The 26,665-nt window shown below is 43.5% G+C and overlaps 1 protein-coding gene across 3 annotated transcripts in view; it reads left to right on the plus strand.

The window, feature by feature from the left end:
* The window catches only part of PCGF3 (polycomb group ring finger 3), a 68,472-nt gene that overhangs the window by 34,341 nt on the left and 7,466 nt on the right, over positions 1-26,665 (plus strand). For all 3 annotated transcript variants that reach the window (XM_014788803.2, XM_087434757.1, XM_087434756.1), the window contains 3 exons: positions 7,786-7,896; positions 8,928-9,016; positions 15,335-15,472. In XM_014788803.2, coding sequence (XP_014644289.1) covers positions 7,786-7,896; positions 8,928-9,016; positions 15,335-15,472 — 338 coding nt within the window. The remainder of the gene's footprint in view (positions 1-7,785; positions 7,897-8,927; positions 9,017-15,334; positions 15,473-26,665) is intronic.

Below are 26,665 nucleotides of genomic sequence, written 5' to 3' on the forward strand. Positions count from 1 at the left end.
GTCTCTCTGGATCCAGCAGGTTACTGGCTGACTGTTTTTCTCTTCCCTTATAGATGAGACCTTTTTGGTGAAAAATTAGTTTTCCAGTTGTTTGTTGTTTCTTTTTGTTGTCATAATTTTTGAAAACTTGTCTCCCCAGAGGCAACATCTTTATCTATAAAATTTATCAAAGTATCTATTTTGCATTATTATGCCACCACCTCTCTTTTTTTCCTTCGCACTGTCACGCTTGCCTCTCTCACCGGTGTGACGTGGAGATGCTCGTCGGTGCATCACGCTGTGCTCCAGCCCTAGTGATGGCTGCGTGGAATTCATTCTGCTCGTTCACTCGCCCTCTCCTGCTGGATACTTAAGACGTTTCTCATCTTGGCATTAACAAAAGGGGAGGGGGTGCAGTGAGTATCCTTCTACATGCTTCTGTGGATGTGGGAGAATGCATCTCTTGTCTTTACTCTGGAAGTAGAATCGCTGGGCCAAGGCATCCGCATTTTCATTTCTTTCTCTTGCCTCTTTGCACTGGCTAGAGCAGGAGTCGGCAGACAACAGCCACAGTCCAGATCTGGCCCACTGCCTGTCTGTGTGGCTCGTGAGCCAAGAGTGTTTTGTACATTTTTAAGTAGTTGAAAGAAAATAAAAAGAAAAATAGTATTTTGTGACGTGAAAATTATATGAATTGAGATTTCATCATCCATAAATAGTTTTATTGGAGTGAGGCACGCACTCTTTTGTTTTCACACTACAGTGGCAGAGTCGAGCGTTGCGACAGACTGCATGGGGACTCTGGTTGCTTCACACTGCTGCTCAGCACACCACAGATCTCAGTGACAGTAGTAACTTGGCAGTTATAACTTCCAGAGCCGTGCATATCACTGTGTCGGGGCTTTTTTTATTACCAGTACATACCTGTCTTGTCAAGATAAGGAAGAAAGAAACACAGACTTCAAATGTTGCCCTTTTAAGCCACAGTAAAGTGTGGATTGCTCTCATTGAAGGGTCACTATTAGTTGGCAAAGCATCATGTTTATCATGCAGTGACACCATAGCTATGCTAAAATAAAAGAATATAATATGTGTTGGCATTACCAGACTAAACACACAATATGCCCAACTCAAAGGAAAGCAACATTTAGAAAGAATTGAAAATTTGAAATTGAATATTTCATCACAGCAAAATTTCTTCACAAAAATAAAAAACGCGGGGCTGGCCCTGTGGCTTAGCGGTTAAGTGCGTGCTCTCTGATGCTGGCGGCCCGGGTTCGGATCCCGGGCACACACCGACGCACCGCTTCTCCGGCCACGCTGAGGCCGCGTCCCACATACGGCAACTAGAAGGCTGTGCAACTATGACATACAACTATCTACTGGGGCTTTGGGGGGAAAATAAATAAATAAATCTTTAAAAATAAAAATAAATAAAAATAAAAAAATAAAAAACGAATATAAGCTGCAAGCAAAGTAAGTTTCTGATTGGCTCATCTGTTCACCTAACTAGGACAGTCATTTACTAGTGATAAGTTAATTAAATCTTGGTGGATTACAGCAACTAAAGAAATATGTTCAAAGAAAATGCACCTGGTTGAGACCAGGAGGCTCAGTGAGAACAGTTGTGTGGTGGTGAGTCTGTTAGAAGCAACGTCCAGAGTCAGTTAAACAACAAGGCAGGTGATTGGAGTGGTTTCCTGGCTCTCGAGGGCTCTGATGCTGCTCAGTTGTGTGTTCAGTGAGTTTGAAGTGACTGAAGAATGAGCCTCTGTGAACAGTCTACATGAACAGCTGTAGGCGAGAATATTTTCAAAGGAATTGAGAAAGTACTGATTCAGTACAACCTGAAGTGGAATCTGCTAGGATGTGTTACAGCCAATGGTGGTAAAAATTTGTGTGTATCAGGAAAATGCTTAGTTGGACAAGTTAACCAAGCTTGTGAAAATGTGAGGTGTTTACAGTTCGTCGTGTGTTCACCAGCAGGTACTTGACGGAAAACACTTGACTCTAGTGCGTGTTGTTGAATCAGTAGTGCCAGCGGTAGACTTCATTTGCCCTGTAGATGTGACCATCATTGGGTGCATGAGCTTTGTCAGAAGAATGCCGAGTACCCTGGCTCTTCCTGCCACACAGCATTTTGATACCTTCGTGGTGGTAAAGTTTTTTTGTGCTTTTTTTTTTATTTTTTTGAGCTAAGGGCAGATTGAAATTTTCCTGAATGAAAAGAAGCGCCTTTAGGTACTATGTCAAACACTGAATGGCTTTGGCAATTAGCTTTTGCTAAAGACCTGACAATGTTTCTTAATGAATTCAGCTTAATATCATGAGGTAAAACAATACTTATATGCAAAACTTATAATGCAATAAAGTCATTTCAACAACAGCTAAAATTGTGTGAATCACAAGTACTGTCAGGCTGCTTACAGAGGTCCCATGCCGTTGGAGGTAAAAGGCACAGCGAGACCTCCATCCCCACACAGATTTGCAGCAGATGTACTGCCTGAGCTCTGGCTGCAAGCCCAGCAGGGTTTTTGGACCTCAGCACAGAGGCAGTTTCCATGTGTCAGGTTCATTCACCTGTGCCGTCGAGGAGCTTCCCTCTGACCTTCAGTGGGAAGTGACCAGCCTGCAGTGTAACAGCGTGATGAGACAAACACCAAGAGAAGAACCTAGTAGAGTTCCAGGTTCACCTTCTGAGTGGTCCATGTGCTCAGATGAAGTCCTGAGCTCGTGGACTGAGGTCAGTATTGCTGTGTGAAAAGACACTTCAAAGATGAAATCCGTGCAGATTTGATGATAAGGAACACTAACTTTTAACCCCACTTAAACAAATGTTATCCTCCCAAAAGGAGTCCATCCTTCTCATTGGTAGCCTGTATTACAAAAAATTATGCTCAGTTGTTCTTACTGTATTTTAAATTTCGTGACTTCCGGTTTCTGGTTCCTCCTGTAAGGAGCTTGGAAGTTGTCACTGTGCCCCAGCAACAAGTAAAAAGCTGAACAGACTGAAAACTCAGCAACTCTTCTTGGAGTGAAGAGGGACGGACTTGGCAAGCCACTGCCCCCAAGATTGGAGAGACTGACAGCGGATACGGGGTGTCCTAGCTTCCCAGAGCAGAGACTCAGGCGGGAACCTCCCCGGGAGCCAGAGCCAGGGCAAGAAAACCTGACCTGTAATCAAGGGGCTGCTGGGGGCTGCATGTGGACCACTGAGTTTAAACCAGCAAGGGGACCCAGAGGGCCAGTCCCGTGGCAGAGTGGTTCAAGTTCTGTGTGCTCTGCTTTGGCAGCCCGGGTTTGTGGGTTTGGATCCCGGGCATGGACCTACTCCACTCATCAGCCATGCTGTGGCTGCATCCCACATACAAAGTAGAGGAAGATGGGCACAAGTTAGCTCTGGGCTAATCTTTCTCAAGCAAAAAAAAAAGAGGAAGATTGGCAACGGATGTTACTTCAGGGTGAATCTTCCTCACCAAAAAAAAAAAAAAAAAAAACCTGCAGGGTGACCCAGTCACGGGGGTTCCTACAATACTATGAGATCCACCTGCAAGAGCCCAGCCAGGTTCTCACAGGAAATATCAGAGAAAAACCCCTCCTGCTTCCAGCAGGGGAAGGGGGAGGCACTCTTCTGAAGTAGGCCAGAGCACTCTGTTCTTCTGAACAAGGTCTGTCCTCAGGGGAAACCAGTTGACTAGAGCCTGACCTGCTGGGTGTTCTCAGAGCCTGACTGACCTGGGGAAGGAAGACCCAGCTCCCATTGGCTCTACATCCTGTCCCGCCTTGGGGGGCAGGACCTGAGGAGCAGTGGTGAGGTTCCCCATCCAGAGGCCAGGCTCTGTAGTCCATGTAGGATCAGAGTCGCCTAATCCTAGGACTGGAAGGCATCCCAGCCCCCACACCTCCCCAGATAATAAAGGCCTACTTACAGCAGTTCCTTTTACCTGGCTACCAAGAAAACATCATGAGGCACACAAAAGGCAAGAAACACAGTCTGAAGAGACAGCGAGCATCAGAACCAGACAAGACAGGGGTGTGGAATTATCAGACCGGGAACTTAACTATGATTACTATGCTAAGGGCTCTAATGGAAAAAGCAGACGGCATGCTAGAACACAGGAGCAATGTGAGCAGAGAGATGGAAGTCCTAAAAGAACCAGAAGGAAAGGCTAGAGATGAGAAGCACTGTCACAGAAATGACGAGTGCCTCTGATGGGCTCGTCAGACTGGACACGGCCAAGGAAAGGACCTCTGAGCTGGAGGACATCTCAACGGAAACCTCCAAAACTAAAAATCCAGGAGAACAGACTGAGAAAACCAGAACAGAGTACCTAAGGACTGTGGACAACCACAAAAGGTGTCACGCACACATAATGGGAACACCAGAAGGAGAAGAGAGAAAGGAACAGAAGAAACATCTGAAACAATAATGACTGAGAATTTCCCCAAATTAATGTCAGACACCAAGCCACAGAGCCAGGAAGCTCAGAGAACACCAAGCAGGATAAATACCAAAAAAGCTACATCCTCAGCATATCACTTTCAAACGACAGAAAATCAAAGACAAAAAATCCTGAAAGAAGCCAGAGGAAACAACACCTGCCCCAGAGGAGCGAAGATCAGAATTACAGCCGACTTCTCCTCAGAAACCATGCAGGCGAGAAGAGAGGGCAGCGAAATGTGTCGAGTGTTGGGAGAAAAACCCACCGACCTGGAATTCTGCGCCCTGTGAAAGTCTCCAGAAGCGGAGGAGCAATAAAGACTTTCTCAGACAAACAAAGGTTGAGGGAGTTCCTCAGTGACTGACCTGCCTTCAAGAAATGGTAAAAGTAGTTCTTCAGAGCGAAGGACAATGATACAGATCAGAAACTCGGATCTGCATAAAGAATGGAAGGGCATCCGAGAAGGAATAAGGTAAAATTAAAACTTCTATTTTTCTTAATTGGTTTTACAGATAACAGTCTGCTCAAAGTAATAATGGCAAAATGCATCTGATATGCATGCTTATGGACATGTTTTATGTACATCTATTTCAATTTCATCAATAAAAACCTTGGTTTTCTCTCTTATTATGTAAGTTCCTATATAATACCTCAGTTTTGCCCTTTAGTTTCCAAAGGCCCAAATATTTACTCTCTGTTTGTTGACAGAAAACGTTGTAACCCTGGGCTAGAGCTCTCAGTATGATGTTCAGTCTCAGTGGCAAGGGTGGACGTCCCTGTCTGGTTCCTGACCTTAGGTCAGTGGTGAGGGTGGACGTCCTGGTCTGGTTCCTGGCCCTAGGGGAAGCAGCCGGTCTTCCACCACTGAGCATGAGGTTAGCTGAGGGTCCTGTGTGTGCCCTTCATCAGGTGCGGGAGGTGCTGCGAGTGTGTCAGGAACGGAGGCCAGATTTTGGCTGCTTCTGCATCTGTTGTGATGATCGTGTGGTTTCTGTCTTTTCAGTTTGTCAGTACAGTGGATGACATGGACGGATTCCGTGCCCAGTGCACTGTTACTTTTTATAAGCCTTTTCTCCCCCACCGAATTCTCATAGCATCCTAGTCGTACCACTATTATAACTTTTAGTTTTGACAAAAAATGAGATCACATTATATCTATAATGCTACATAATCTATCTTTAGCATAGCAGTATATTGTGGTGCTTGCTCCATGTCAATAAATATGATATGTATCATCTTTTTTAATGGCTGCAAAGTGTTCCACTGAATAAATGACTCACACTCTTATCCCACGTAGGAAATAAGTTAGATTTATCTTGCACGTCAACTGTCAGTAGTGGATGGTCGTGGTATCTCAAATGTAGTGTTGAGAAGGATTCTGAGGCTCTCTTGATCTCATCTGAAAGTGTCTGGGGGTGCAGAATGAGGCTGGCACATGTGCAGCAGGGAGGTCAGCTCTTCTGATCGGCTCAGGCCCTGTTGTTGGACGTTTCGCATTTAAATTGTTTCTGATATTTCAGTGTTGTAAATAAGGCTTCAGTGAACATCTGGATTCACATCTTCTTATGCACGTACATGTTATTTCCTTAGGATAGATTACTAGCAGAATTTTTGGGTCAGTGGTTAAGTTTTTAAACTTTTTTTATATATATAGCCAAGTTACCTTCGTGAAAAGGTACCCCAGTTAACATTTCTCTACCTGACATTGAGTGTTGTTATTTTCAATCCTTTTTCATTCTGATAGATGAAAATTAAAGAAATTGGACTTGAAACAAGGTATTTGAAGCTGCACCATTTCCACCTGTTAGGTGAGAGTTCCCTCTTTGGCGTCAGTCTGTGAGGCTATCAGGTTAAGGATCACCACCCTTCTGGAGAACTGATAGGAATGGCCACGCACGGTCAAGCAGTGTGTTTCAGGCCTTGGTTTCCGAGCCAGCTTTTGTATGATTCTTTAAGGGAAATGTTTCTTTTCAAGCTGATCACAAATTTTCTGTACTAATCTTTTAGTCTGGATTTTGCCATATTTGGTTCCAGCCTTTCGTCTGGCTCTGGGCCAGCCCTCGCACAGCTCTTCAATTCTGAGAGGCAGCCCTCTTTTCCCTCTGGGGCCATTGCCGTGTGCGTTCATTCGTTCCTGCAGAATCGGGCCTTTCAGAGGGTCTATGTAGGTCCAGGAAGGGATAGATGTGCTCCTGGGGGGCGTCCCTGGGTCAGCTGCTCAGAGATGCCGTTCACAGAGTGATTTATGGGTCGTTGATTTAAGCAACTAAGGTTTGAATTTCCTGTACTGTCTGCTGCGTGGCCCTGAGCAGTGACTAGTGCTTCCTCATCTGGGTGTGAGCTGTGGAGTCCTGTGGGTGGGACTCAAGGAAAGTCGGTTGGTAGCTGCCTGGTCACGGAATTGGCCCTTCCCTGGAATGTGCAAGGTTCCAGCCTCGACCTCCTGGCCTCTCTCTGCCCAGGCCCAGCACCCGCTCGGTGGCTGGCATGCTGACTGCCCAGGGCAGGGGTCTTAACGGACGTTAGTACTGAGGAGGAGACAAGACAGCGGTGCAGAGGGGACCCTTTCCTCTGTGGTGGGCATCTCCATCTCGTCCCCAGCATTCAGGCAAGCTGTGACAACTAGCCCCAGACACCAGGGGGTACCCTTTACCCGCCGTTGGGCACACCTAGGTGGCTGTCCACAGCTGTGAATAGCCCACCCTGCAGGTGTGAAGATGAGGTGAACTCGGGGACTTGGGCTGCCTCGGGTTGTCGTCCTTCCCTTAGGTGAGTGAGAGCTCTTTCGTGGTCCCCTGCTGGCATCTCTGGGCTGGGAGGGTCCAGTGTGGCTGTGAAGGGATGTTAGAAGAACCAGCAGCACCTCTGGTCACGAAGCTGCCGCTGCACGGTGGGAGGTGCCAGAAAGCCCGAGTGCCCGGGGTGCTGCCCTGGCGTCAGTGGGAGACGCCACGGTGAGTCTCCCTGAAGGTTCGCCTGATGCCACGTGACAGCTCAGGTCCAGACACACGGGCAGCTAAGGGGCTTAGGTCCAGGGAGGCATCCTTCCCTCTGCTGGACGACCTCTCCCCTGTCTGCACAGCCTGCGTGGGCTCGGGGTCTGTGCTGCGTGCTGGGCCCTGGTGGGCTCAGCGAGTACAGAGACTCACGCAGCTCCCATACCAGGGGCCTTCCTGCCATCCGGAACTGGCAGCCGCTCCAGGATTGCAGGAGTTACAATCCCAGTGGTTACCTTCTCGTTCACAGCAGCCTTCAAAACTTTGTAACCCCCGTCTGTGATCTCTTCATGTGATATTTTTGAACAGAATTTTAATATAATTCTTTGCCTACCTAAGATTAAAGATTATATATTAATTTTTAATAGCGGAAATGAGAAAACAGAGGGAATTCTACCACAAATTAGGCATGGAAGTGCCTGGAGACATCAAGGGGGAGACTTGTTCTGCAAAACAACACTTAGATTCCCATCGGAATGGTGAGTAGGCTTCTGTGTGTTTGTTGAGAAATTGAGGGGATTTTATTTTTTAGGCCTTTTCCTAAAGAGCTCTCTGGTCTTCTCACCCTCCCTCAGGCGGTTTATGTCATAGAGTAACAAAATTTTGTCATGGGAGTATGAGACGGTTGTTAGGACGCCAGGATTCTGTCACTGCTGTTGCTGATGGGAACGTGGGATGGCACTGAGAAACAGTGTCACAGACAGAGGGATCACGCGGCGCGGCGGGGGTGGAGCGAGGGGATGCACAAGGGGGTCCCAGAAAGTGCCTGGAGGTGGGGTGTGGTGGGACGATGGGAAATGTGGAAGATGGGCTTCCTAAGACTCTTTGCTTCAGTTTTGTTTGTTTTATTGTAGAATGGCAAAATAACATTTTGTCTTTGATGTAAAATTAATGATATTTTAAAATCTGTACATATCCTAACAAATCATTCAAATCTTCGATGCCATGGTATTCTTCTAGTGGAACGCACAATTCCTAAGAAATTTTAGGCGCCTGTGCATTTCTAACGATTTGAGGATAAGACGAGGCTCCGGCTGTCACCGGGAAGGGCAGAGCACTGCAGGCTCTGCTTGCATCATGGGGCCCCAGGGCAGCGGTTAGGAGCGTGTTTGGGGATCCAGGAGTCTTGTCCCAGCCGTTTTACCTGAAGTGGAGTCTTAATTTTGAGAGTGGTGTTGGAACAGTAACAGTTAGAGGAGTCACGTGAGACTGAGCGGGTCAGGGAGGTGTCAGCCTTGCGTAGTACTGGGGCGGGGAGCTGCTCTGTGCCCTGCGCACACCTGCAGGCCCACGTGCGGCCAACCCCGCCTCCTGGGGCTGCCTCACTTTAAGGAGCATGCGTTCTAACAGACAATCTGTAAACCAGCTCTCCTCTGACTCATACACGCTCTATGGTGCAAACTGTCGTATTACACTGAATTTTTTATAGCGTTTTGAGTATACTGTAAGTTAAAAAAATAATGGTTTAACATTTTAGATTTCATAATACATTATCTGTTTTTGCGAAAAGGTGAAACCAAAGCAGATGACAGTTCGAACAAAGAAACTGCAGAAGAGAAGCAGGAGGAGGACAATGACTATCACAGAAGCGACGAGCAGGTAGATGATGTTTCATTTCTGTGAACGTGAAAGAATTGTTTGTTTCAGTGCTTGTGTGCTGCAGTATGTTTCCTAAAACTGTAACAAAAAACAGATGCACTGGAAACTTCCCCACTGAATGTTTTCTTGTTTAAAAAAGAAAAAGGCTGGGGCCGGCCCAGTGGCATAGTGGTTAAGTTCACACACTCCTCTTGGGCGGCCTGGGATTTGTACGTTCAGATCCAGAGCACGGACCTACACACCACTTATCAAGCCATGCTGTGGCAGCGTCCCATATAAAGTGGAGAAGAATGGGCACGGATGTGAGCCCAGGGCCAGTCTTCCTCAGCAAAAAGAGGAAGATTGACAACAGATGTTAGCTCAGGGCTGATCTTCCTCACAAAAAAGAAAAAAGAAAGAGGCTGAGAGGGAGTAGAGATGTTGAAATGTCAACATGCTTGCTCATGTCTCCTCCCAGCTCCTTACTTTATATTTTTCTTTCTTTTTTTAATTACCAAAGTAATATACGCTCACTGTAAAACATTTTAAATATAAGAAAATGAGCGCTCCCCCTGCACACGCCTGGGGGTGTTAGCCGCCCCCTGGTGTCACTGCGTGGTTTGGCCCAGGCACTTTCTGTGCACAGGCCCCTGTTACATAGAAGAAAGTGGAGTCCAGTTGCGTGTTAATAGTGAAAATGTCACATCAAGGAATCTATTCCTGCATCGGTTACTACATTAGCAGATTGAAAAAGAAAAACTAAATGCTCGAGAGATGCTGTAAAAGAATTTATAAAATCCCACATCCGTGTCTATAAACTTTCTAATGTAGTATCTTAACTTGAAAGCTGTGACAGTCATTATACTTTATTGATGAAACAGTCGTCTCATTAACGTCAGAAACAGATGCCCATGATCACTGGTGCTTGGCGTGATTCTCAAGTTCCTAGCCACGCAGGAGGGAGACAGAAGAAATGAGATGCGTGTGTAAGACAAAATGCCGTTGTTCTCAGATCATACCATTGTCTGACATAAACCTAAGACAACCAACTGGGAGACTGATAGGGCTTATTGTTGCTTGTTAAGATAAGATCAATATATAATAATCAGTAGGTATGAGGGGGAGACTTTATTCACATAACAATAAAAACTTTAAAATAGCCTAACAAGAAAGGTGTGAGGCCTCAGTGAAGACACACAAACCTTATGGAAGAGTGTAAGAGAAACATCTCCATAGTTGGATATTCCTGGATGGGAAGATTGACGTTAAGATGTCAGTTCTCCCCAAATTAACCTCAGTAGCTGTGATTTTAACCATTTATTATGGAATTTAACCAGCTGCTTCTGAATCTCATCTGGAAGAGGAAAAGCTTAAGAATAGCCATGAAAACAAGGGGTGTCGGCCATATCAGAATATATATGATAAATGTATAGTATACGCACACATATGTATTTTTATATATATTCTGATATGTTCATATCTAGTAAACAAAATATACACACAAATATACATACATATTCATGTGTACATACATTTATTAAAGACACAATTAAAATGATGTGGGTACAAGAATAGAGTAACGGAATCTTAATTTTCCAGTTTATAAACTTCTGTATTGTTACAAAAATTCCCATAAGCATTGCAGAAATAGAACCATGTCTTTGTGGAAATGCAGGCTGTGGCCTGATGCGTTTCAGGTCGTTGGAGCTACGGATGGAGTAGGGGAAGGGCACCCTTCTTCCCCTTCCCGGGGTTTTAACTCAGCTGAGTGATGGAGTCCTCCTGCAATACCTCTTATTAGTGCACGTGCTTAGACCAGTCCTCCACCTTGGAGGACTGGGATCTGGTTGCGACGTGAATTCGTCGCGACATGGATTCGGGGTCAGTGCTGCTGGCCGGGCCCCTCCAGGCACGAGGCTGAGCATCAAGTGAAGTTGTGCGCCGTGTTCTCCTCTAGCTCAGTCTCTCTTTTGTCGGTTTTGAATTCCCAGTGTTTGTTGTTACTAATTTTTGCCGTTTCTTTCTTATCCCAAATATGCCCAAGATTTGTCTATTTGGTTGGTTGCTTCCAAAAGAGCCGATTTTTGGTTTTAGTGGATCGAGTGTTCAGTTTTCTGAAAGCCTTTTCTCTGACCCCTTCGCTTGCGGCCTCAGCCCCTGTGCGTGGTCTCCTTTCTGTTGGATGCATTGAAGGTGATGTTTGCCGGCTCTCTGGCTGCGTCGTGAGGCCTTGACGCACATGCGGGTGCTGGTGTCCGGGGCTGGGCCCTGGCCGGCATGCCATGGTGCGCGTCCTCCGCCCTCTTCAGACCTTCCCATCGTGGCTTGCTCTTCCTTTTCTTTTTCTCCTCTGGAGGTTTGGGAATGTTTCTCTCTCTCTGTTCCTCTAGTAGTTGCCCTTAAATTTTCAAACATGTCTAAATCTGCATTTGGTGTCAATTTGTAGAATTAATCAGTATCTGTAGCTTCTCAGAACAAGACAAAACTTCTATTATGTGTTTTTCTGATTCCCCTCCCCAATCACTACCCGCCTTCCACAATTTGTTCAGGTCATCTAAAGTTTGCTCCCAATCATTCTTGGTAGTTTTTAATTTTATTTTACACTACTTTTATTCTCAGAATTATCGCCTAATGTTTTTCTTAGAGTTTTGACACAATATTAACAATTGTTTAGATTTGACAAAAGATGTAAAGGTTTTTGTGGGCTTCTGCACATACTGTTGCCTTTATCCTGTCTTCCTCTCCATGGAGTCTGCTTCTCTGGGGGCCTCCTCCATCACTGAAGAGGGGCGTGTGCATAGTGAACTTCCGAGTTTTTGCACGTCGGGATAGTCTTCATTCCCCACACTTGGATGATACTTTGGCTGGGTATAGAATTCTAAATTCAAAATACCTTTTCCTCATAACTTTTAACACAAGCCTTCCTAAGTCACTCAGGCGAACTGATTGAATTGTGTACTTTTAACACTAAGCATTAAAAAAAGAAAAACGGGTGAGAGAAGTATAAGCCACCCAACCCCCAGGCTGCTCCTGGCCTCGTGCTCCCATCCGCATGCCATCTCCTGACTGGACGCCCTCTCCCGTCTGTGCGCTGTCTCCCGACTGGACATGCTCTCCTATCTGCACGCCCTCTCCCATCTGCACGCCGTCTCCTGACTGGACACCCTCTTGTGTCTGGATGCTCTCTTGTGTCTGGACGCTGACACCTGATGCTCATGAGAACCATGACTGGGCTGCAGCTCTGGTTTTTGTTCAACAGGGAATTTGGAGGGGCTGCGTCTCAAAACAGCATCTGACTCAGCAGGCCGTGCATGTGACCACCTCTGCTCCCATCTGCCTGAGCAGCCTCTGCGTTCCCCTGACCCGGCTCCCCAGCACTGCCTGGTGGGCGTGGCCGCCGCCCAAGACCCGCCTGAGGAACAGGCTTCCCAGGACGATTGGGCTCAGGCCCGTTTTCTCCTGAGGCAGACAAGTTCAGTAACCTGCTGAGAGATGCAGACATGATCCATCACTCTCACAGTGCTCTAAGCCAGCAGTCCTGACCAGGCCTGCATTTCCCCATTTCCAGTAATTCCCTGTGCAGACCCACTTCCTTTCCTCTGGAAGTGAGTGGTGCTTTTCCCCCATTTTGGAACTTTGTAGGATTTCTCTTTATGCTGGGAGTTCAGAGATTTCCAGGAATCCATCTCTTCCATTATTCTTGTTGTCATTTGGGTTCCACCTTCTGTCCTGAGGACCCTGGACTTCCTTCTATTCCCGGAAACTTCCTTTTCTCTCTGGCTGTTGCCTTCTGGAACTCCTGGATCCACCCTCCACCTCTCCTGTTTAATCTCCGTCTCTCTTTGGCTGTCGCCTTCAGTCTGCAGTTTTCCGTGTTGGGACACACAGGCCTCCATGCTCCTTTGTTGGGGTGTCTGTGCCTTATCTGTTGGTCAGCAGCCTCTTGGTGGGCACGCGGGCCATCTCTAGCTGGTCTGCAGTGCCGACCCTCGCACACACCACACCCGGTGGTGGCAGGTTTAGTGTCTCCTTTTGCTGGTGATTTCTGACTTGATTGACTGTGGTGGTAGAGACGGGTCTGCGTGAGGCCTGGGCCTGGACACAGACGCTCGAGAGTGCATGTGCCTGAGAAGGCGTGCAGCTCTCAAGGGCAGAGTAGAGTCCTCCCCCTGGCGTGGACTGCACCATTTCTCATCGGTCTGTCAACTTAAGTTTGTTACTAGGTGCAAGTTGAGAAAGGTTTCCCATCCTTAGGGAATTTTTTCTTAAGCTTTCCTTCTTCAAGTCTGCTTTATCTAACATTAATATGGCTATGTCAGCTTTCTTTTGGTTAATATTTGCCTGTTATTTCAGTTTTTCAAATATCTATCTTAAATGTGACACTTTTTATAGCATAGACCTGAGTTTTTAAAAAAATCAAATCAGAAAATGCCTTTAACTGACAAGTTATTTTACGTTCACAGCAATCACTGGTAAATTTATTTCAAATTTATTTCTTTGTGCTTCCCGTTTGTATTTTTATGCTCCTCCTTCTTGCCTTGTATTGAATTAGTAAGTCTTCTTTAATCTCTTTTTTTGCCTGCATTTGGCAACGAATTGGCAAGTTATATGAACTACTTTTATTATTTTAGTGGTTATGAAATTCTAAAATGAATATTGACATTTTTAAAAATTTCGAAGTTTATCTGAGTCTCTTCCTCACTCCTAAACGACGCTGGAGCCTTGCTTGCTTGGCCTGGGGTTGCCCTGCTGCTTAGAGTCAGCCACTCGGTCCTCCTCGTCTTCCAACCCAGACCAGCCAGCCGCTGCACCTGGCTCAGGACCCCACCTCCGGGCTCACCTCTCCTCCCACGTCTCACATCTTCCTCCCAGGTTCACGTCTCTTCCTGAACTACAGCCTCTCCTAGTTATTTCCTGTTTTTGTTTGTAAATAGCTTTGTTTCATTTTCACTCTTGAATGATCCTTGAGCTACCTATTTTCTGTTTCCACCTGGGGAAGGTTGCTTTCCCTGCTCAGTGGCCACGTCTGAAGAGCTTCCTCCTGCTGCTCTCAGGGCCTTGCCTGCTGTGTTCTGAGGTGTTGCCGGCTCTGTCTAGGTGTAGATTTCCTTTAATTTCTTTTATTTTGGACTCATTTGCTTCCTGACTGTGAGGATTGATGTCTTTCATCACCTTGCCTTTCGTTGGTTCTCTGCTTTCCTCTGGAACTCTTGTGACGCGTTTGTTAGAGTCTGTCTCCATGCCTCTTACCTTCCTTTGTTTTGTGTTTTAGTTGATATCCTTGCTCATACACTTCTGAGTAATTTCCTCAAATCGGTCTTTGAGAAAAGTGATCTGTCTTCAGCTAAGGCTGATCTGTGGCTCAACCACCCATTGAGCTTTGGTTTCAGTGAGTGTGTTTTTATTTTATTTTGGTTTCAGTGAGTGTGTTACATCTTTAATTACCTTCTTTTGTATCTCTAGTAATTTCAGACATACGTATTTCATTAATTCCTTTAATTCCCATGTCTGATTTTGGGGTCTGATTGTGCCATTTTTGTGGCTGCTCCTGGAGAACTATTTGCTTGTGGGGCTCTCTCGGCAGTCCTGCATGGCCTGGGGTTGTCTGTCCTTGGCAGGTTCACGTTTGTGTCTACCGGGCACCCCATGATCCTAGAATCACTTTTACTTGGAGTGTTATCTTATGGTTCCTTATCACACACCACGCACTCAAACCCCACAGAACTGATGATCATCCAAAAGGTAACTGTGAACTTTTAGACTTTGTGCTTTTGCTCATGGTTTTCCTCTGCGCAGAGAACTGTTCTTCTCTAGTGAGTTTGCTCTCTTCTTTCAAGGCCAAGCATAATAGTACTTCCTTCCTAAAACCTTCCTTGATGCATTCATGCAGAATCGTTGGCGCCCACCGTGGTCTTTGCTGTGTGTCTTTCCTACTCATGCTGGCAGAGCGCTCAGCACAGCCTGTGGGGGAACCGCTGGCAGAAGCTTTCAGAACAGGGTTCCAGTCTTTATCAGGTTAACTCAGAGACCAGTACAGCGCCTAAAATGGATAAATAATCCTCGGGTTTACTTTAAAGTACTACGTTAATAAGACAGAATTAACAGTGTTAGCTTATATTTCACAAAATGGCAAATAATAAACAGATTTTAAGATAATGTGTGTAAAATGATTGAAGTAAAATTCTTTTTCTGCAGTGTTGGGGTCAAAACAGATTTCTGATTTCAAAAGAGTCAGCATTTTTAGATGGGATTAGTAGATACCTAAGAAAGCCTCCCAAGAAGAGCAAGTAGCATCCCTCGTGACAAGGCCTGCCTGGCTGTGTGTGCTTTCTTTTACAGGTGAGCATCTGTCTGGAATGCAATAGCAGCAAACTGCGGGGCTTGAAACGGAAATGGATCCGCTGCTCAGCCCAAGCCACGGTCCTGCATCTAAAGAAGTTCATCGCCAAAAAACTCAACCTTTCGTCCTTCAACGAGGTAATTGGTACACCATAAATAGAAACTGTAACAAGTCGCTTCTTATTTGTAAAAGTGATACTTCCAAAGTTCTTTTTTTTTTTTTAACAACTTTGTTTTAAGATTTTAAATCAGGGGGAAAAAATCTCAATTTGTCTTGTCTGTCTCCAGATAGTTTGATAGGATATAGCAGTGAGGATAGTGGAAGGCCCAGAGACCATGAACGTGGGGACTGCTGCTGATAGAAGAGAGAGTACTGAGGAGGAGGGTAATGGGATTGTTTATAATATGTTAAAGATTTTCTCTTGTTTAGTTTCACAAACGGATGGATGGATGGGTAGATGGGGGATGAATAGACAGATAGGTAGATAGACAAAATACTTTCAAGTTGTAATAAATGCTGAGAATAAGAGAAAACCTGGTGGCCCGTGGTGCACAGTGGGGTTGGTGGACGGAGGGTTGAGTAAACACTTTAGCTTAGGAGTCACTGGGGAGCCCTCCACTTAAGACACCTCCACGTAAGTGTCACCACTTACACTAAAATGTGAGTTGTCAGTAGGGGCCAGCTGCGCATACATGAATGTAAAGAGATGGCACTGGGGGGCCTTAAACGGGGGATACGTGATCTGAGTATATAGTTTTAAAATAGTCCTCAGGCTGTGAGGAAAATGAATTGTTGGGGTGCAGAAATGGAAAGTAGGGAAGGCCAGCTGGGGGTGTTTGTGGCAGGAGTCCCAGGAGAGGTGGACTGGGGTGGTCAGTGAGGATGGAGAGAAGTAGGTGGACTTCAGATTTGTTTTAGAGAGAGTAGTGGGGTGAACAGTTGCCCCCCAAAAGATACGTCCACATCCTAACCCCCAGAACCTGTAAATATGACCTGTTTTGGAAAAAGAATCTTTTCAGATGTAATTAAGTTCAGGATCTTGAGATGAAATAATCCTGGGTTGTCTGGGTAGACCCTAAATCCAATGACAAGTATCCTTACAAGAGTGTAGCAGAGGGAAATTGGAGACACACAGAGGAGAAGGTGATGTGAGGACAGAGACAGAGATTAGAGTGATGCAGCCACAAGCCAAGGAACGCCTGGAGCCCCCAGAAGCTGGAAGAGGCAGGAAGGATCCTCCCCTAGAGCCTCCACAGGGAAGGCAGCCCTGCCAACACCTTGATGTCAGACTTCTAGCCTCCAGATCTGTGAGAAAGTAAATTCCTGTTGTTTTAAGCCACCAAGTTTGTGGTACTTTATCTCAACTGCCACAGGAAACCTAAACACTTTTTGGTACCAGGAAGTGAAGTGCTGCTGTTGACAAATACCTAAAAATGTGGAAATGGCTTTGGAATTGGATATTAGGGAGAGGTTGGAAGAATTTTGAGGAACACAATAGAAAAGCCTAGATTTTAAAAACGACTTGAAGACACTGTTGGTAGAAACATGGTCATTGAAGATGATTCTGATGATAGCCCAGAAGGAACTGAGGAACACAGTGGAGAAAGCTTCTGTCATCTTAGAGGGTACATATCACCACAAACAGAATGTTGGTAAAAATAGGAAGATTAAAAACACTTCTGATGAAAACTCAGATGGAAAAGAGGAGCATAGTCTTGGAAACAGGAAGAAAAGTGATCCTTGTTACACAGTGGGAGAAAACATGGCTGCATTGTGTTCTACACTTGTGTGGAAAGCAGAACTTGGAAGTGATGAACTTGGATGTTTAGCTGAGATTTCCAAGCAAAGTGTTGAAGGGGTGGTCTCGTTTCTTCTTGTTGCTTATAATAAAACATGGAAGGAGAGAGGTGAATCCAGGCAGGAACTGCTGAGCAAAAAGGAACCACGACTTGATGACTTGAAAAATTCACAGCCTGTTCAGATTGCAAAAAGACAGTAAAGTTAGGAGTTTTACTGTTGGGGAAGCACACTCTGGAGAGAAGGCTAGAGGAGTGGCTGGACAACCTTTGCTGAAGAGATTAGTTGTGTGATTCATGCTGGCTCAGCCATCTCACAGAACCCGGGAATGGAGAGGAGTTATCCAGGAAAGATCTGTAGAGAATATTCGTGTCTAATGGCCTGGATTCATGACATACATGGGAGACCCACAAAGCTTTTGAGAATATTATATCAGCAGAAACATAACCAGCTCGGACTGAAAGGGACAGAGACAGGAAGAAATGAGAGAAGACTGTCAGCCTTCCAAAATTCTACGTGCAGGAAATAGGCTGATAGAGCTACTTGGCTACAAATATGAGCTACCCTTGAAGAAAAAGGAAGAAAGATTCCAAGGGCAGAGCCTCGGGCCCAGAGAGTGAGGCCATCATGGGCTCGGGGCAGAACCTCCACCCCCATTGGTGTATTCTCAGGTCTTGAAACATCATGGAATTTTCCCTGCTGGATTTCAAACTTGCTTGAGACCAGTGACCCCTTTATGTCTAATATATGTCCCTTTTGGAGTAGGAATATCTGTCCTGTGCCTGTCCCACCCTTGTGTTTTGGGAGCAGATAACATGTTTTCTAGTTTCACAGGTCCAGCTAGAGAGGAATTTTGCCCCAGGATGGATCATACCCAGAGTCTCACCCAGACCTGATTCATATGATTTGGAAGATAAGATCAGCAACTTTGGAGCTGATGAGATTTTGGAATTTGGAGTTGATGCTGGAATGGATTGAGATTCTTGGGGATGTTGAGATCGGGTGAATGTGTTTTGCATGTGGGATGGCTGTAGATTTTGAGAAGCCAGAGGCAGACTGTAGTAGGCTGAATGGTGACTTCATGAAAAGATATGTCCATTTCCTAACTCCCAAAACATGTGGATGTGACTTTATTTGAAAAAATGTTTTTGCAAATGTGTTAAGAATCTTGAGGGCTGGCCTGGTGGCATAGTGGTTAAGTTCAAACACTAAGCTGTGGCGGCCTGGGGTTTGTGGGTTCGGATCCCAGGCATGGACCTGCACACCACTTATCAAGCCATGCTGTGGCAGTATCCCACACATTAAAAATAGAAGAAGATGGGCACAGATGTTAGCTCAACAACAATCTTCCTCACCAAAAAAAAAAAATTATTAAAAAAAAGAATCTTGGGGCCAGCCTGGTGGCGTAGCAGTTAAGTTCGCGGGCTCTGCTTCCGCAGCCTGGGGTTCGCAGGTTTGGATCCTGGGTGCGGACCCACACATCACTTGTCAAGCCGTGCTGTGGCGGCGTCCCATATAAAGTAGAGGAAGATGGGCACAGATGTTAGCCCAGGGCCAATCTTCCTCAGCAAAAAGAGGAGAATTGGCAACAGATGTCAGCTCAGGGCTAATCTTCCTCACAAAAAAAAAAAAAAAGAATCTTGAGATGAAGAGATCATCCTGGATTATCCAGGTGGGCCCTAAATCCAGTGACAACAGTCCTTATAAGAGAAGTTCAGACACATTGTCTCAAAAGATAGATGTCATACAAAGTATCTTCTCTGACCACAATGACATAAAGTTAGAAATGAATAACAAAAGGAAAACTGGAAAATTTACAAAATTGTGGAAATTAGACAACACATTTTTTTTGCCCTGAGCTAACATCTGTGCCAGTCTTCCTCTATTTTGCATGTGGGTCGCCACCACAGCACAGCAGACGAGTGGTGTAGGTCCACGCCCAGGATCCAAACCCCAGAACCCGGGCCGCTGAAGCAGAGCTCGCTGAACTCAACCACTAGGCCACAGGGCTGGCCCTAGACAGCACTTTTTTTTTTTTTTTTTAATTGATGTTTTAATGGTTTCTAACATTGTGAAATTTTGGGTTGTACATTTTTGTTTGTCCATCACCATATATATGACTCCCTTCACCCCTTGTGCCCACCCCCCACCCCCATTGCCCCTGGTAACCACAGTCCAGTTTTCTCTGTCCATGTGTTGGTTTATATTCCACATATGAGTGAGATCATACAGTGTTTGTCTTTCTCTTTCTGGCTTATTTCACTTAACATAATACGCTCCAGGTCCATCCACGTTGTTGCAAATGGGACAATTTTGTCTTTTTTTATGGCTGAGTAGTATTCCATTGTATATATATACCACATTTTCCTAATCCAGTCGTCAGTCAAGGGACACTTAGGTTGCTTCCACTTCTTGGCTATGGTGAATAATGCTGCAGTGAACATAGGGGTGCATAAGCCTCTTTGGATTGTTGATTTCAGGTTCGTTGGATAGATTCCCAGTAGTGGGATGGCTGGATCATAGGGCATCTCTATTTTTAATTCTTTGAGGAATCTCCATACCGTTTTCCATAGAGGCTGCACCAATTTGCATTCCCACCAGCTGTGTATGAGGGTTCCTGTTTCTCCAGCTGTGTATGAGGGTTCCTGTTTCTCCACATCCTCTCCAACATTTGTTGATTTTTGTCTTGGTGATTATAGCCATTCTAACGGGTGTGAGGTGATATCTTAGTGTTGTTTTGATTTGCATTTCCCTGATGATTAGTGATGTTGAGCATCTTTTCATGTGCCTATTGGCCATCTGTATATCTTCCTTGGAGAAGTGTCTGTTCATTTCCTCTGCCCATTTTTTGATCGGGTTGTTTGTTTTTTTGTTGTTCAGTTGTGTGAGTTCTTTATATATTATGGAAATCAACCCCTTGTCAGATGTATGTTTTGCAAATATTCTCTCCCAGCTGGTTGGTTGTCTGTTCATCTTGATTCTGGTTTCATTAGTCTTATAAAAGCTCTTTAATCTGATAAAGTCCCACTTGTTTATTTTTTCTTTAGTTTCCCTAGTCTGGGTAGGCATGTCATCCGAAAAGATTCCTTTAAAACCAATGTCAAATAGTGTGTTGCCTATATTTTCTTCTATGAGTTTTATAGTTTCAGGTCTCACCTTCAGGTCTTTGATCCATTTTGAGTTGATTTTTGTGAATGGCGATAGCACATGGTCCACTTTCATTCTTTTGCGTGTGGCTGTCCAGTTTTCCCAACACCATTTATTGAAGAGACTTTCCTTTCTCCATTGCATGTTCTTAGCACCTTTGTCGAAAATTAGCTGTCCGTATATGTGTGGTTTTATTTCTGGGCTTTCAATTCTGTTCCATTGATCTGTGTGTCTGTTTTTGTACCAGTACCATGCTGTTTTGATTACTATTGCTTTGTAGTATGTTTTGAAGTCAGGGATTGTGATGCCTCCTGCTTTGTTCTTTTTTCTTAGGATTTCTTTAGCTATTCGGGGTCTTTTGTTGCCCCATATAAATTTTAGTATTCTTTTTTCTATTTCTGTGAAGAATGTCATTGGGATTCTAATTGGGATTGCATTGAATCTGTAGATTGCTTTAGGTAATATAGACATTTTAACTATGTTTATTCTTCCAATCCACGTGCATGGGATATCTTTCCATTTCTTTATGTCATCATGGATTTCTTTCAATAATGTCTTGTAGTTCTCATTGTATAGGTCCTTCACCTCCTTGGTAAGATTTATTCCTAGGTATTTTATTCTTTTTGATGCAATTGTAAATGGTATTATCTTTTGAGCTCTCTTTCTGTTAGTTCATTATTAGCATACAGAAATGCAACTGATTTTTGTAGATTGATTTTGTACCCTGCAACTTTGCTGTAGTTGTTGATTGTTTCTAATAGTTTTCCAACAGATTCTTTAGGGTTTTCTATATATACAATCATGTCATCTGCAAATAGTGAGAGTTTCACTTCTTCGTTACCTATTTGGATTCCTTTTATTCCTTTTTCTTGCCTAATTGCTCTGGCCAAAACCTCCAGTACTATGTTGAACAGGAGTGGTGAGAGTGGGCAGCCCTGCTTCGTTCCTGTTCTCAGAGGAATGGCTTTCAGTCTTTCCCCGTTGAGTATGATGTTGGCTGTGGGTTTGTCATATATGGCCTTTATTATGTTGAGGTATTTTCCTTCTATTCCCATTTTATTGAGAGTTTTTATCATAAATGGATGTTGTATCTTGTCAAATGCCTTCTCTGCGTCTATTGAGATGATCATGTGGTTTTTATTCTTTGTTTTGTTGATGTGATGTATCACGTTGATTGATTTGCGGATGTTGAACCATCCCTGCGTCCCTGGTATTAATCCCACTTGATCATGGTGTATGATCTTTTTAATGTATTGTTGTATTCGGTTTGCTAATATTTTGTTGAGGATTTTTGCATCAATGTTCATCAGCGATATTGGCCTGTAATTTTCTTTCTTTGTATTGTCTTTGTCTGGTTTTGGTATCAGGGTGATTTTGGCCTCATAGAATGATTTAGGAAGTGTTCCATCTTCCTCTATTTTCTGGAATAGTTTGAGAAGGATGGGTATTAAATCTTCTTTGAATGTTTGGTAAAATTCACTGGAGAAGCCATCTGGTCCTGGACTTTTATTTTTTGGGAGGTTTTTGATTACTATTTCAATCTCTTTACTTGTTATTGGTCTATTCAGATTCTCCATTTCTTTTTGGTTCAATTTTGGGAGGTTGTATAAGTCTAAGAATTTATCCATTTCTTCTAGATTGTCCAATTTGTTGGCATATAATTTCTCATAGTATTCTCTTATAATCCTCTGTATTTCCGTGGTATCCGTTGTAATTTCTCCTCTTTCATTTCTAATTTTATTTACTTGAGCCTTTTCTCTTTTTTTCTTAGTAAGCCTGGCTAAGGGTTTGTCGATTTTGTTATCTTCTCGAAGAACCAACTCTTTGTTTCATTAATCCTTTCTGCTGTTTTTTTGGTCTCAATTTCATTTATTTCTGCTCTGATTTTTATTATTTCTCTCCTTCTGCTGGCTTTGGGCTCTGTTTGTTGTTCTTTTTCTAGTTCTGTTAGGTGTAATTTAAGGTTGCCTATTAGGGCTTTTTCTTGTTTGTTAAGGTGGGCTTGTATCGCTATGAGTTTCGCTCTCAGGACCGCTTTTGCTGCATCCCATATGGTTTGATATGGCGTGTTATCGTTTTCGTTTGTTTCCAGATAGTTTTTTTTTTTTTTTTTTTTTTAAAGATTTTATTTATTTTATTTTTTCCCCCCAAAGCCCCAGTGGATAGTTGTGTGTCGTAGCTGCACATCCTTCTAGTTGCTGCACGTGGGACTCGGCCTCAGGATGAACGGAGAAGTGGTGCCTCGATGCGCACCCGGGATCCGAACCCGGGCCACCAGCATCGCAGTGCGCGCACTTAACCACCAAGCCACAGGGCCGGCCCTGTTTCCAGATAGTTTTTGATTTCTCCTTTAATTTCATCAATGATCCATTGGTTGTTCAGTAGCATGTTGTCTAATCTCCACATTTTTGTCACTTTCCCAGTTTTTTTTTCATGGTTCATTTCCAGTTTCATAGCCTTATGGTCTGAAAAGATGCTTGTTATGATTTCAATCTTCTTAAATTTATTGAGGCTTGCTTTGTTTCCCAACATATGGTCTATCCTAGAGAATGTTCCATGTGCACTTGAGAAGAATGTGTAGTCAGCTGTTTTTGGATGGAGTGCTCTGTATATGTCTACTAAGTCCATCTTGTCCAGTTTTTCATTTAAGTCTACTATTTCTTTATTGACCTTTTGTCTGGATGATCTATCCATTGTTGTAAGTGGGGTGTTAAGATCCCCTACTATTATTGTGTTGTTGTTGATTTCTCCTTTTAGGTTTGTTAATAGTTGCTTTATGTACATTGGTGCTCCTATGTTGGGTGCATATATATTTATAAGTGATATGTCTTCTTGATGGAGTGTCCCTTTTATCGTTATATATTTCCCTTTGTCTTTCTCAACCTGTTTTATCTTGAAATCTACTTTGTCTGATATGAGTATGGCAACACCTGCTTTCTTTGTTTGCCATTAGCTTGGAGTATTGTCTTCCATCCTTTCACTCAGCCTGTAGACAGCACATTTTTAAACAACCAATGGATCAAAGAAGAAATCAAAAAGAAATTAGAAAATACTTAGAGACAAATGAAAACAAAAACACAGTGTACCAAAACTTATGAGACACAGTGAAAGCAGTGCTAAGGGGGAAATATATAGCTATAGATGCTTACATTAAAAACAAGAAAGATCTCAGATCAACAATCCAAATTTACAACTTAAGAGACTAGGAAAAGAACAAACTAAACCCAAAGCTAGCAGAAGGAGGGAAATAATAAAGATTATAGCAGAGATAAACAAAATAGAGGATAGAATAGAAAAACAATTGAGAAAATCAGTGATTCTTCAAAAAGGTCAATAAAATGACAAACTTTTAGCTAGGTGGACTAAGAAAAAAAGAGAAAGCTCAAGTTACTAAAATCTGAAATGAAAGTGGGGACATTACTTCTAATTCTACAGAAATAAAAAGGATTGTCAGAGAGTGCTGTGAACAATTGTATACCAACAAATTGGATAACTTAGATGAAATTGACAGGTAATCTAGAAACACAAAACCTACCAAGACTAAATCACAAAGAACTAGAAAATCCGAATAGTCCTGTGACTAGTAAGGAGATTGACTCAGTAATCAAAAATTTCCCAACAAAGAAAAGCCCTGGACCTGATGGCTTCACTGGTGAATTTTACCGAACAGTTAAAGAAGAACTAATCCTTCTCAAACTTTTCCAGAAAATTGAAGAGGAGGGAACTCTTTCTAACCATTCTAGGAGGCCAGCATGACCCTGATACCAAAGCCAGACAAAGACACTACAAGAAAAGAAAACTGGAGACCAGTAGTCCTTATGAACATTGATGCAAAAATCCTCAAGAAAATACCAGCAGGGGCCAGCCCCCTGGCTTAGCGGTTAAGTGCGCGTGCTCCGCTACTGGTGGCCCGGGTTCGGACACCGGGCGCGCACCGACGCACCACTTCTCCAGCCATGCTGAGGCCACGTCCCACATACAGCAGCTAGAAGAATGTGCAACTGTGACGTACAGGTATCTACTGGGGCTTTGGGGGAAAAAAAGGAGGAGGATTGGCAATAGATGTTAGCTCAGAGCCGGTCTTCCTCAGCAAAAAGAGGAGGATTAGCATGGATATTAGCTCAGGGCTGATCTTCCTCACATAAAAAAAAAGAAAATACCAGCAAACGGAATTCAGCAGCTATTAAAGGGATTTTTACACCATGACCAAGTGGGATCTATTCCTGGAACGCAAGGATGATTCACCATATGAAATCGATAGATGTAATACACCACATTAGCAGAATGAAGGAAAAACCACGTGATCATTTCAGTTGATGCAGAAAAAGCATTTGACAAAATTCAACACCATTTCGTAATAAAAACACTCAACTAGCAATAGAAGCCATATATGAAAGTAAAATAAAATAAAAGCCATATGTGAAAACCTGCTACAAGCATCATACTCAGTGGTGAAAGACTGAAAGCTTTTTCTCTAAGATCAGGAACAAGGCAAGGATGCCCACTTTTACCCTTTCTATTCAACATAATTCTGGAAGTTCTATCCAGAACAAGTAGGCAAGAAAAAGAAAGAAAACACATCCAAATTGGAAAGGAAGAGTGAAAATTTCTCTGTTTGCAGATGATATGATCTTATATGTAGAAGATCCTAAAGATTACACACACACACACACACACACACACACACACACACACACACACAAACTGTTAGAACTAATAAATGAATTCAGCAAAGTAGCAGGATACAAAGTCAACACAGAAATCAGTCGCTTTTCTGTACACAAGCAGTGAACAATCTGAAAAGGAAATTCCATTCACCATAGCATCAAAAAGAATGAAATACCTAGGAATTAACTTAAGCAAGGAGGGGAAAGACTTGTACAATGAAAACTACAAAAATTGCTGAAAGAAATTAAAGAGGACATAAATAAATGGAAACGCATCCCAAGTTCATGGATTGGAAGACTTAATATTGTGAAAATGCCATTACTACCCAAAATGCTGTACAGATTCAGTGCAATTCCTATCAAAATCCCAATGATGTTTTTTGCAGAAATTATAAAACCCATCTAAAATTCATTCAAAATCTCAAGGGACCCAAATAGCCAGAATAATCTTGAAAAAGAAGAAGAAACTAGAGGACTCACACTTCCTGATTTCAAAACTCACCACAAAGCTATAGTAATCAGAACAGTGTGGTGCTGGCACAAAGACAGACCAAGGGAATAGAACAGAGAGCCCAGAACAAACCTCCACATGTGTGGTCAAATGATTTTTGACAAGTGTGCCAAGACCATTCGATGGGGAAGACAGTCTTTTCAACAAATAGTGCTGAGAGAACTGTATATCCACATGCAAAGGAATGAAGTTGGACCCTTACCTAACACCATACACAAAAACTAACTCAAAATGCATCAAGGACCTAAACATAAGACCTAAAACACTAGAACTCTTAAAAGAAAACAGAGAAGCCGGCCCAGTGGCATAGCCGTTAAGTTCGTGCTCCACTTAGGCAGCCCGGGGTTCGCAGGTTCGATCCTAGGCGTGGGCCTGTGCACCACTCACCAAGCCATGCTGTGGTGGCGTCCCACGTAGAAAATAGAGGAAGATGGGCACATATGTTAGCTCAGGAGCTAATCTTCCTCAGCAAAAAGAGGAAGATTGGCAACGAATGTTAGCTCAGGGCTAATCTTCCTCCAAACATAGGAGAAAAGCTTCGTGACATTGAATTTGGTGATGATTTCTTGGATGACACCAAATGCATAGGTAACAAAAGAAAAGATAGACAAATTGGACTTTCTGAAAATTAAAAGATTTTGTACAAAATGGGAGAAAGTATTTGCAAGTAATGTATCTGATAAGGGATTACCATCCAGAATACATAGAGAATTCCTAAAATTCAACACACAAAAAAACAACCCAATTCAAAAATGGGCAAAAAGGACTTGAGTACACATTTCTCCAAAGAAGATTTGCGAATGGCCAATAAGCACAAGAAAAGATGGTCAGCATCACTAATCATTAAGGAAATGCAAATCCAAACTGCAGTGCAATACCCCTCACTCTCATAGGATGGCTGCTCTAGAATAAATAAATAAATGAGTGCTGGCGGGGGTGTGGAGAAATTGGAACCCTGTGCACTGCTGGTGGGAATGTAAAATGGTGCACCCACTGTGGAAGACAATATGGAGGTTCCTCAGAAAATTAAATATAGAATTACCATGTGATCCAGCAATTCCACTTCTGAGTATATACCCAAAAGAACTGAAGTCAGGGTCTCAAAGAGTTATTTGTACACCCAGTGGTGACACCCATTTGTGAATCCATGTTCACAGCAGCATTATTTACAATAACTTAAGTGTGGAAGCAACTCAGGTGTCCATCAA

This window comes from Ceratotherium simum, chromosome 8 (assembly GCF_057802395.1).
Source record: "Ceratotherium simum simum isolate JZ-2026a chromosome 8, ASM5780239v1, whole genome shotgun sequence".
NCBI lineage: Eukaryota > Metazoa > Chordata > Mammalia > Perissodactyla > Rhinocerotidae > Ceratotherium > Ceratotherium simum.